This window comes from Cynocephalus volans, chromosome 12 (genome assembly GCF_027409185.1).
Source record: "Cynocephalus volans isolate mCynVol1 chromosome 12, mCynVol1.pri, whole genome shotgun sequence".
In the NCBI taxonomy this organism is placed as follows: domain Eukaryota; kingdom Metazoa; phylum Chordata; class Mammalia; order Dermoptera; family Cynocephalidae; genus Cynocephalus; species Cynocephalus volans.
Window position 1 is genome coordinate 97,886,719 of NC_084471.1, and position 13,121 is coordinate 97,899,839.

At 38.2% G+C, this 13,121-nt stretch overlaps 1 protein-coding gene across 5 annotated transcripts in view; it reads right to left on the reverse strand.

Moving 5' to 3' along the window:
* ATF7IP (activating transcription factor 7 interacting protein) overlaps positions 1–13,121 on the reverse strand; it is a 119,749-nt gene that overhangs the window by 31,739 nt on the left and 74,889 nt on the right. For all 5 annotated transcript variants that reach the window (XM_063075026.1, XM_063075027.1, XM_063075023.1 and 2 more), the window contains exons 7-9: positions 8,553–8,626; positions 7,669–7,757; positions 4,695–5,333 (exon numbers count right to left, since the gene is read on the reverse strand). In XM_063075026.1, the coding sequence (XP_062931096.1) occupies positions 4,695–5,333; positions 7,669–7,757; positions 8,553–8,626 (802 nt within the window). The remainder of the gene's footprint in view (positions 1–4,694; positions 5,334–7,668; positions 7,758–8,552; positions 8,627–13,121) is intronic.

A 13,121-nucleotide genomic window follows, 5' to 3' on the forward strand; every position in this document is an offset into this window, starting at 1 on the left:
GAGTTCATGAAGGTGGGAGAAACTATGATGAGAGAAAGAAAAAGCTACTCTGAGCGTTTGAGGCCATGGCTGCTTTAATGCTGGAGCTGTTGAGCGCATGGAGCAGGAGCCGGCAGAAGTCTCAGCTCTGCCCTTCAGATGGAGTTACTTGGAGGAGGCAGGGGAGAAGAGGGCCTTGGCGGCCCCCAGGACAGCAAGACCACTAATAGGGTTCACGTGGACCCACGCAGGAGCGAGGAGCCAGAACAACTGTAAAAAGGGACCCACTCAGAGGCCGGTGAGTCATTGCAAGGGACGGGAGCAGGGCCAGTCCCATGGGAAGTGTTTGCAGCACGGGCGGTGGGGGCGATGTGCCCACCAGGAGAATACTGGGACACAGCAAGGACAGCTGATCTGCCCCCCAATCAGCACAGGACCACTCAGAGGAGACTCCTCAGGAAAGCAGAATTACGTGGGGTGCAGTTTGATGAAAAAACTCAGGCCCAGATCAGAGATTCTACAGAACACAGATCCACTGGGTCTCTGGAGAGCCAGAAGTACCTATAAGGTCAACCATTAAACCCTGAGCTGCACAAAAAGCCTTCCCTAGGGAAACAGCAGCAAAGTAGCAATTTAAACAACCGCACAGCTCAAGTACTGGTTCCCACAGGAAGTTCCCCTGTGTTAGAAGCAAAGGACAAAAACTTAGGTACGGCCCAGGCACACCACCAGCACCTTGGGGCCTGCCTGGGAACTGGAGGCTTGGATCTGGGGACCAGACCCCACTCCCACTTCCAGACAAACTGCACCAGTGCCTCAGGGCCAGCCTGGGGACCTGAAGCATGGAGAAGGGGACTGGACCCCCCTCCCACAACCAGGCACACCACGCCAGCACCTTGGTGTCTGCCCAGGGACCCAAGGCAAGGAGAAGGGGAACAGACCTCTCTCCCACAACCAGGCACACTGAGCCAGTGCTTCAGGGCCCGCCTGGGGAACCGAGGCATGGAGAAGGGGACTGAACCGCTCTCCCACAACCAGGCACAACATGCCAGCACCTTGGAGCCCACCCAGGGACCCAGGGCAAGGAGAAGGGGAATGGTCCTCTCTCCCACAACCAGGCACACCACGCCAGAGCTTCAGGGCCCACCCAAGGACCCAAGGCATGGAGAAGGGGACTGGACCCCCCCCTCCCACAACCAGGCACACCACGCCAGCACCTTGGGGCCTGCCCGGGGACCCAAGGCAAGGAGAAGGGGACTGGACCGCTCTCCCTCAACCAGGCACGCCACGCCAGTGCTTCAGGGTCCCGTCCAGGGACCCAGGGCATGGAGAAGGGGACCGGACCTCTGTCCCACAACCAGGCACACTGAGCCAGTACCTTGGGGCCTGCCTGGGGACCCAAGGCAAGGAGAAGTGGACTGGACCACTCTCCCACAACCAGGCACAACATGCCAGCACCTTGGGGCCTGCCCGGGGACCTGAGGTAAGGAGAAAGGTAATGGACCTCTCTCCCACAACCAGGCACTCTGAGCCAGTGTTTCAGGGCCCACCCTGGGACCTGAGGCATGGAGAAGGGGACTGGACCTCTCTCCCACAGCCAGGCACACCATGCCAGCACCCTGGGCCCTGCCCAGGGACCCAGGGCATAAAGAAGGGGACTGGACCTCTCTCCCACAACCAGGCACACTGAGCCAGTGCCTTGGATCCTACCCAGTGACCCAAGGCATGGAATCAGGAACCAAACCCTCCTCCCACAACAAGGCACACCATGCCAGCACCTCGGGGCCCAACCAGGGACCTGAGGCAAGGAGAAGGGGACTGGACCTCTCTCCAACAACCAGGGACACCATGCCAGGACCTCAGGGCCCGTCCAGCCCAGAGGCATGCAGAAGGGGACTGGACCCTCCGCCCAAACCAGGCACAAAACGCCAGCACCTTGGGGCCCAGCTGGGTACCCGAGGCATGGAGAAAGGGACCGGACCCTCCTCCCACAACCAGGCACACTGCGCCAGTACCTTGGGGCCTGCCCAGGGACCTGGGACATGGAGAAGAGGACTGGACCCCTCTACCACAACCAGCTACATGGCGCCAGCGCCTTGGGGCCTGCCCAGGGACCAGAGGCATGGAGAAGGGGACCAAACACACCCCACAACCAGACATAACACCAGTGCCAAGGAGCATGCTGAAAACAGCACCACCACAGCCACTACAGTAACCATGGCTGCTGCAAAAGTGGCTAGACGCCACAGCCACCACGCAGATGGTCCGCCAACCGCTGGAGTGCATTCACACAAGAAGAGTCACCAGCAGAGACAAAGAAAAGAAGAGGATGTCTCTTTCCACAAAACACACTTCAGAGTGACAGAAGAAGCATCTGCTCTATGATAATATTTGTGGGACCTGATGACATCTCTCAGCATTGGACAGATCATCTAGGCAACAAGTTAACAGAGTAACCATTATTCTTTCAGAAGAAGAGAAGAAATCTAGGGCAATTAGAGGGGGGAGGGGGAAGGAATGGAGGAAGGGGAGAGATTGGACAAGGGGCATAAAGAATAATTACGATTTGTAACAATATATATGCTAGTAACATTGATTTAATCAACATATCTCAATGTTCAACCCCCAAAATATGTATAATCGATTTTGATTCAATAAATAAAATAAATTTTAAAAAATAGAAAAATAAAAAAAATAAAATGTTGGTAAGCATTCCAAATAAAACTTGAAATAAAGATCTCCTTAGCATAATTTATATTCATAGTATATTAAAGTACACATAAATGTGTTAAAGATACATGTTAAAATGTAAGATTTTATGTTTTATATTATCTCAAAGGTAGAATGCTGTACTATGACTGTGAAAACTATCAATTTTATATACAAAAAAATTAAGAACAGCCAAATAAACACAAAACACAATGACACTTAAGACTAAAGAGTGCATCAGCTAGATAATTTTGGGAAATAGTCCCTTTTTTAATTTAATTTAGTTTTTTTTTCTGGGAAATACCCTTTTTGTGTTATTAAATGCTCACAAAAACTTTAAGGAACAAAATAATTGAATTATAATTCTAATATTTGTAGAAATGTTTAGGGTATGTCCATTCACAACATTAAACAAAATATTCTTTTCAGGCCATGGTCTTTAAGGAAAAGTTCTATATTTAGGAATATATCTCATCTTGTGACCATGAAATAAAAACAATGACAATTTTGCCTTAAAATACCATAAACTGAAAAAAATTCAAAACCGCATAAAACAAAGTCCATCGTAAATTATATGACATATTAAAAAATACTAGGAATTAAAAGGAAAAGAAATTAGAGATGAAGTATCCCCCCAAAATCTTCCTTGTCCCTGACTTCAGTTAAAAGTAAGTATCTCTTTTAGTGCTGAATACAAGAGTTTCTAAGGAATAATGTTGTAGCAGAAAATGCTAAGAAACATTGTCCCTGTGCAATGTAAATACTATTAATAATAGTTGTATTTTCATATAAAAGGTCAGTTTGCTCTTATATACCGGATGTTTATTGTATAAGAGTAATACTCAGCTTTATCTCAATATTAATTTTGATTTGCCACTCATTTACTTTCTTGACAACTCTGTGAAACAGCATCACTATTTTATATGAGAAAACATAGTTAAAGAGCAAGTACACTACTAATGGCTACATGACAAATAGAAAGCAAGGCTTGTTTAGCTCACTTATAAAAATTTAATTTTGCACTTTACAATCTGTTTCTCATACTTCACTTACTACATCAGTAAGAAAGATACTGTAGCCATTTCACCATACCGCATAATGTCTACCCATTCTTGCCTACATTTCCAAAAGTAATAGGGATAAATGTAAAGTTAGAAATGAAGACTAAGCAAGTTCAAGAATGCACAGAAGATGCATGCTTTCTAGGAACAAGAAAGACAGAGTTTTGCAGATTTTAAACACAGGTACAATCAAGTTCTCCTTTTGCAATACTTCCATGTAAAATACAAACATAATCATATATCATATGGGAAAATTTAGAAAAAATAAGAAGGAATTGATTATTTTATAGTAAATGAGAGAGGGAAGAACCTATTTTTAAACTGTTCAAATTTGGAAGATGTGGTTGATGAATGACAAAGGATTTTCCCAAATGGGTAAGGAAAACCATGGGTATGGTTTTTATTTTTCTCTTATAAGCATATATTATGTCAATCTGATATTATGAAATACAATTGTTCTCTTCAGATATTCCTATCAAATGTATCTATCATAAAAGTAATTCTTAATGCTAAAAAAAGCCTTAATCAAAAATTCACCAAAATTAGAAAAATTACTAAAAAATAAAATTAAAATGTCAACTTTTCATTCAAAATAAGCCCCCTCTCAGGCCCCATTTTAACAACATAATTTCTCTTAGATATATAAAAAATTACTAAAAATAATCTCAAGGAATTCTATTTACTCTGTTCTTCCAATAATGCTAGCCACTTCCAAAAAAAAAAGTTCAGTCACCAAAAGGCCATTAATACATTGCATTTTTTTTTTTTTTTTTTTGTCGTTTTCGTGACAGGCACTCAGCCAGTGAGTGCACCGGTCATTCCTATATAGGATCCGAACCCGCAGCGGGAGCGTCGCCGTGCTCCCAGCGCCGCACTCTACTGAGTGCGCCACGGGCTCGGCCCAATACATTGCATTTTTATTATTACACCTACATGGTGACTTACCAATCCTTGGGGTAGTAGTGCTGCTCTGTTCTGCAGGAGATGAAGTACTAAAAGCAGAAATTGGAATTTTCATCTGTATAGGACCTCGATTAGTTGGTGGACTATACAGTCCTGATGGGCCTACTGCGGGTAAAGAAGTCCTTGTAGCTTGTACAATAGAGTGTGCTGTTGGAACAGCCTGTACAGCAAGTGTTGTTCCTAATGGTGCAGCACTGGCAGGAGAGTTCCTTTGAATACTAGAACTGGGCACAGAAGGAACGTTGCTTGGTTTAGTGGGATTTGGCAAGGATGGCAAGGACACCGGATTTTTGGTAAGACCACTCACTGTAGGCGGGCTTTGCACAGAAATGAATTCAACGTTGCCAGATGGTTGATTGGTCACTAAAGTCCCTGGATGGCTCTGTAGTAGCTGAGGCTGGGAAGATACTGCAACAGGTACATGCAAAATCACTGGTAAAGGTTGTAAAGAGATTGTAGGTTGGGGATTTCCAGTAGGCACCTGAGTAGTAGCAACTACTGTAGCTGTGTTGGGTGCAGGAAGAACTGACGTTGCTGTCAGAGAACCCGAAGTTGCTGGAGACTGCAATTTAGGTTGACTACTGACAACTGCTGGAGGAGTGACAAGACTGGTTGATGATACTATAGAAAGAAAACAGAAGTCTCAGTTTAAAAGGCTATCTTAATATATCAGCTAGAATAATACAACACATACAAATTTAATATATTACATTAGGTACAGTAAAGTCTTTCATAATAAATTTTTTTCCAGTTTAAATTCTGGAAATTTTTAGAATTAAATTTAGAAGCATTTTTGCATGCATGTTTGCTAGGTATATTCTGAAAACAGTACATGATTTACAATTACTGTGGAGGACTGCTATCTCAGTATCAAAGCTGTCTCTGAAAATTACTATAATCACTTCAGAATAACTAACTAGGAAAACAACTAAAAATGTATAGATATTTCTGAAACTACATGAACAACATTATAAATACCTTACAACACCAGCAATATATAAATCCAAATAGTAAATCTGGAAAGAGTCATAACCATCAACGAATAATAGGCAAACTTAGTCATCATACTTTATCATTTTACGATGTGAATCCTGTATTTGTGGGTTAAATTTTATTGAATTCCCTGGGAGAGGAACTAATGAGGGGAGGCTCCCTCTGTTGATACTCTATTGACATTATATGATATGAAAAATAGCACTGAGTAAAGAGCAAAGATGAATTAACAAATGAGTGAACACATACTAAAGAGCAGAGAGAATAAAAATTCTGGTCATTTCCAGTTTTGTAGTAATTTTGATTCAACTATTAGTGTTTATTCTCATTGGAACAGGTTTGAAATACATGACCAAATTCCTTTCTCATTGATTTACAGTCTTTCCAAAATCACAAGAACACTAGAGCAGCAATTCCCAAAGTGTGATCCAGGAGAACACCCAGGGTTTCCTGAGACCCTTTCAGGGAGTTTGCAATATCAAAACTATTTTCATAACAATAATGAGAAATTATTTGACTTTTTCACTATGTAGACATTTGTACTGATGGAGCAAAAGCAACAGCGAGTAAAACTTCTGATGCCTTAGCACAAAATATCAAGGCAATGTAGTGGTTCACAACTGTCTGTATTCTTCATCATCACATGCTTACAGTAAAAAACAAAGTCAGTTTCACTTAAGATTACACAGGATGAAGCTGTAACAACTACTAATTTTATTATATCTCAACCTTTAAGCAAAGGTTCTTAATATTCTGTGAAGAAATAGGTAGTACATATAAAACATTAGTACTGCATCCCAAAGTAGGATCATTGACTCAAGGAAAGGTGCTTGTGCAATTAAGTTGTAAGCTAAACTAGCAGCCTTTTTCATGAATGACCATTTTTACTTGAACGAATGGCTTACGGACATACTGTGATTATTCACATTTGGGTATTCTGCACACCTTTTCTTGAAAATAAACCAAGCAAGGTAGTTACTTCAAAGAAAAATACCTGACATTTATTGGCAATAATAAAATTCAAGCTTTAAAAAGAAAAATTGAAACTTTAGAAAAAACTTCTGTCATTGGGAGCATGACAGCTTCCCAAATGCTATAAGATTTTTCTGAGAAGAATTGAGAGTGGAAATAATGAATGTAATTTTTTAAAAAATATTTATTAGTGAAATGTGTCAACATTTGGAAGATTTGCATAACTCAGTGAATATTTTTCAAATGATCAACGAATAATATTAGCGAAAGATCCATCCAAGTGCAAGACAGATGAATTAACTGTAATGAAAGAATTAGAAAAGTTCATTGGTAGTGTTTCAGAGTCCACTTTGCAACTAACCTTAAAGAAACTATGATTTGATGGTACCAAAGAAGAATAGCCATTATTATCTAGCCCTTGTCCATCTATATATTTGTATGAAGCTGCATTTTCTTCACATATTTCAGCCAAATCAACATACTGAAAGCAGATCTAGATATAAGAATCCAGCTGTCTTAAGCTGTCTTAACATTTTAAGTAAAACATTAAAGAGATTTGTGAAAATATAAGACAATAATACTTTTTTCACTGATATTTTCAAGCTTGGAAAAGACAGTTATTTGTTGTTTAAAAAATATTCTTTGTATGGATTTATAATTATTTTCAAATGAATAAACATTTAAAACATTTGTTTTAATTTCTATTGAAAGTAAATATCGATTGATATTACCCAATGAACAAAAGTCCTTTGGAATTCTTAATAATTTTTTAAGATTGTAAAGGGATATGAAAAGTTGGAGAACTACTAATCAGAGATTTTAATATATATGTTTTCATGCACACTTATCTATGATCCTGATTTCTTAATAAAATTTTGTACTTAAATCAATGTGCCTAGTTCTGTCTATTTCAACCCCAAAAGAATGTAAGAAAACAGAACAAAGCCTTCAAATCCTAAGAAACTGTATTTCAGTGTTAAAAAAATATTACCTGTATTCCCAGGAGTTTGAAAGGATGGTGGTGCACTCTCGCTCACATTTCTTTTGGACTCCAGCATCTGTCTCACTGTGCCTGCACTTCTACAAAATATACATGCACACAAGTACTCAATGGATATGCCATTCTGGGAGACACCAACTGATGTACAGAAAAAGCAGTGGCCAATAGGGGAAAAGGGGTAGCTAGATTTGGATATTACAACCCTAAAGCACAAGCAAATGCACTGAGGCACAGCTGGCACACAGACTTCTAAATGTTGGTGTCTACTACATGAAGGAATAGTCTTCCTCTTATATTCTAATATCATTAACACTTAACATGAAGACCAAATATAGGTCCTAATATACACAGACATTAGTCTGTCTAACCACTGACCAAAGCATTTCTCCATTATTTGAGAGAATACTATTTTTAACAAGTGGTTAAAGAAATATGTAGTGGCCAAAGAAAGCCTTCTAAAATGAATTGGCAAAAGTAATATCCATAGATAACTATAAAAAAGCAGAAAAAGAAAATATACTCAATCTAGTATACCAAATATTTATCTCTACATAAATACATTTGATACATTCCAGATTTTCCTATCAAATAAAGAAAATCAGAACCTTGTTTTCTAAACAGACTACACAGTAACTATATAAAACTAGACTAATAAAAACTAGACCAAAAAAAGGTTTAAAAAAAAAAGGAGGGGGTCGCTGGCTGCTTAGCTCAGTTGGTTAGAATGCAGCCTTATAACACCAAGCTCACAGGTTTGGAGCCAGCCAAATTTAAAAAAAAAAAAAAACACCCTAGACAGACTATAGTAAAAGGTGAAAGATTTGTGTGATATGAAGAGAAATATGAGTGTCAAACAGACTATTTATAATTCTCACCTGTAGGGTATATTATTATTGCTGTTGACATCATTGGCAGTCTTTCCTGGTGATATAGGTGGGTTTGGTGGATTCTGGGGAGAAAAATACAAAACCCAACATACAGGGAATCTTTAAGAAAAGTAAGACCTTTAAATGCTTTGTCAATATATGATCTGTTATTTCTATAAAATAGTAGAAAACATAACTAATTGAGACAAGAATTTGAATCTTGGTGTTGCCACTTGTTAGTTATATCCTAAGCAAATCATTTACTCTGTTGAAGACAACTGTTTATCAGTTGAAAGATGAATATAATAATTCTTATATCTCAGTGTCTTTGTGAGGATGAAACAAAATAAAGAATGTGAAAATGGCTCACATACTGTAAGGGTTCAACAAAAATTAACATTATAAATCTAAAGAACAACTAGACTCACTCATTCAATAAATAGCTAGTGAATGCCTTCTATACAGCAGGTGTAGCAAGCCATCATATTAGCACTGGAAATTCAACAAACAAGGTAAGTGGTATCCAAGGTCATAAAATTCCTCAAATCAAAATTATTTTTAAAAATTTGTTTTAAAAAATAATACCTGTCACTATGTGACTTAAATAATTTTATAAAAAGATGTCACAATTCTAAGCTTCAGTTACAACTTATTTCAGCCTTTTCCCCCAAACCAGGGAATACGGAAATGAAATTCTAACACCTATATATTAATTAACACTATTTAGGCCTCCATCATTAATGACATTTATTTCTTAAAATGAGAAGAATAAAGTAACTCTACTCAAGACTGAATTGAATGTAAGAATAATATATACTTAACCAAAGGTGATATGTGCTTAGAATTACATCAAGCAGGTATCACTAATTACTCTTCTTTTCTCAACAACAAATATATCTTCCTAATTTGTATAAGACAAAAGAATAATTTTAACCTCCCACTATAGCACTGTATTAGGTACGTGTGTAGAGGCAGCAATTAAGATAATCTGCCATAAAGGTACTTAAAATCTGGTTGTTTAAGACAAACACATGTTAATCAAACTGTAAAGCAAATTAAAATAACAGTGTAGTACCAATAGAAAAAGTTTAAAAAAAGAAAAATTGGAGGGGAAAGGAATGCATCTTCAAGAAGATCTTTGAGTAATTATTACACTCAAATGGCTTAGATAAAGGGAAAAAAATGCTTCACAGAGAAAAACAGAAAAAAGAATAAAAGCATACAGAATAAATAAAGCAACTGGCTTAGACCCCAAATGAAGTCATTTGATGTAAGACTTTAAAAACCGTGATGTGGTGAAATCAGCCACATGATGGAATGGGAAGCCCCAGACCCTCCTTTCCCTAAAGAAAAAACAACTTAACAATATAAAGAGCAGATTGCTTTTGTGAAAATTCCAGAAACTAGTTGAAAGGTTACAGCACTCCGTGTGAGCACAAGACTAAAAAGAGGTATGTTGGAATGGGAAGGAAGTATGTTACACTTACCTGCCATTCCCCATTAACCTTCCAGCACAGCACAGTGCAATCAAGGATTCTCCATCAGTAAGGAAAGAGAAGGGTGGAACTTTTCACAAGGATGCCCAAGGGACTAGTTTTTGTCTCACCCAGCTTGAAGGTCTGACTAGGGGCACAGAATGTGACAGTGGCACACTTTGGATGCCTAGAGGCCTCAGAGACTAAAGGCAAGACCCTCTTCTTGCTACAGCACTAAAGATTGCAGTAACATAGACAGACAACAGGATGAGCACCAACAACAGCTTGCTACAGCACCAGAGGCTGTAATACCGAAGACAGACACCAGGAGTAGTTCCGAAGTAGAAACAGACAAACCTCTTCAGATGACAGATTACAAACAAAAGCCCAAAGACACATCTCCAAATAAGGTTTTAGAGGCCCATGGAATCTCTAGTCAGGCTGACTGGTAAAGGCCTTTCTCTACACAAACACAGTCCATTAAGACAGGGAAAAGTGATTGTTTTTTCAAATGCCCAAATTTCAACAAAATGCCAAATTTCAACAAGGCATACAAAGAAATAGGAAAATATGGCCCAATCAAAGAAATAAATCTCCAGAAACTAACTCTAAGGAAATGAAGATCTCTGCATTACCTGACAAAGAATTCAAAATAATTGTCATTAAGATGCTCAGTGAGGTAAAAAACAACACAGACAGCAAACTAAAGCAAACTCAGGAAAACAAGAAAAGGATGCATGAATAAAATATCAATAAAGAAACAGAAATTGTTTTTAAAAAGTCAAATTCTGGAGCTAAAGAATACAACCGAAATGAAAAATTCACTATAGGGTATCAATAGCAGACTGGATTGAGCAGAAGAATAAATCAGTGATCTTGAAGAGAAGTCATTTGAAATTATCAAGCCAAAGGAGCAAAATTTTTAAAAATGAAGAAAAGTGAAGATAGCCTAAAGGATTTGTGAGACACCAACAAGCAAACTAACATACACATTAGGGAAGACAAAGGGGCAGAGAGCCTATTTAAGGAAATAATTTCTGAAAATTTCCCAAATTGGAAGAAGGAAATGGACATAAAAATTCAAAAAGCTCAAAGAACTCCAACTATCATTAACCTCAAAACACCTATACTGAGATACATTATTATTAAGCTGTCAGAGGAATAGTTAAATAATCTTGAAAGCAGCCAAAAAACAAACATCTCATAACATACAAGGAAGCCCCTATAAGATTACAATTTCTCCAGCAGAAATTTCTCAGGCCTAAAGACATAGAATGATATATTCCAAGTGCTGAAAGAAAAAAACTGCCCATCAAGAATACTATATCCAGCAATACCAACCATCCTTCAAAAATGAGGGACAAATTAAGACTTTTCCAGAAAAACAAAAGCTGAAGATCATCACCACTAGATCAGGCCTACAAGGAAAGTTAAACGGAGTCCTTCTAATGGAAATGAAAGAATGCTACACAACACCATGGAAGTATAAAAAATATAAACTACTCTAGTAAAGGTTCAAAACAGAGACAACTACAGAATCCTATATTACCATTCTATTGATGTGTAAATCATTTTTAATTCTGGTACAAAATTTAAAAGACAAAAGCATAAAAATAACTATAAAATATGTTAATGGATACACAAAGATGTAATATGTGACATCAGTAACATAAAGTTGTGGTGAGGAGGCTGTAAAGAAACAGAACTCTTACAAGTTAGGTTGTTAACACTTTAAAATAGAAAGCTAAAATGTTAAGATATTTTACATAATCTCCCATGGTAACCACAGAGAAAATACCTACAGAAAATATACAAAAGATAATGTAAAAGGAATCAAAGCATGTGACTACAATAAAAAACAATGAAACAAAGGAAAGGAGCAAGAGAGGAACCAAATAGCTACAAGACATAGAGAAAACAAAAAAAATGGCAGTAGTAAGTCCTTCCTAATCAGTAATCACTTTAAATGTAAATGGATGAAACTCCCCAATCAAAAGACAAAGACTGATCTAATGTAGTAAAAAAATAAGATACAACTCTATGATGTCTACAAGAGACTTACTTTAAATCTAAAGACACACCAAGGGTAAAAGTGAAAAGATGGAAAAAGACATTTCACGCAACCGGTAACAAAAGGAGAATAAAGGTGGCCATACTTATATAAGACAAAATAGACTAAGTCAAAAACTATCAAAAGAAACAATGAAGGAAATTACATGATGATAAAAGAGTGGATTTCCCATATACAACAATTATAAATATATAATCACCTAACATCAGAATCCTCAAACATGTGAAGCAAATATTGAAAGAATTGAAGGGACAAATAGAGAACACCACAATAATAGCAGGAGACTTCAATATCCTACTTTCAGTAATAGATAGAACAGCCAGAAGATCAGTAAGAAAACAGAGGACTTAAACAACACTATAGATCAACTGGACCTAACAGACATATACAGAACACAGTATCAAACAGCAGCAAAATACATTCTTCTCAAGCACACATGAAACATTCTCTTGAAGAGATCACATGTTAATTCACAAAAAAACTCAACAAATTTAAGGAGGATGAAATCATACCAAGTATCTTTTCTAACCACAATGGAAAGAAACTTTAAATCAACAGTAGAAGGAAAACAGGAAAAGTCACATATACGTCAAAATTAAACACACTCCTCTTTTAAAAACCAATGGGTCAAAGAAGAAATTACAAGAGAAATTAAAACATATCTTGAGACAAATGAAAATTAAAACACAACATACCAAAACTTACACAGTGAAAGCACTAGTAAGAGGGAAGTTTACAGTGGCAAACACTCACCTTACAAAGAGAAAGATCTCAAAGTAACAACTTTTCTCCTCAAGAAACTAGAAAAAGGTCACACTAAACCCAAGTTGTCGGACCTTAAAAACTAACGCCACCTTAAGTGACATTACAAGCGGCGCCATTATGGGCCCACAAGGGCATATTAACGTGGCAGCCTAAGATGGCCCCGGGAGGAAGTAGCGTGGGAGTGTCTGCGGGAACCTTGCCTTAGCCCTTATTGGCCAAATATGCGCTTCCGCGCTCATGAACACTGCATGATTGCAATAGCTAGGC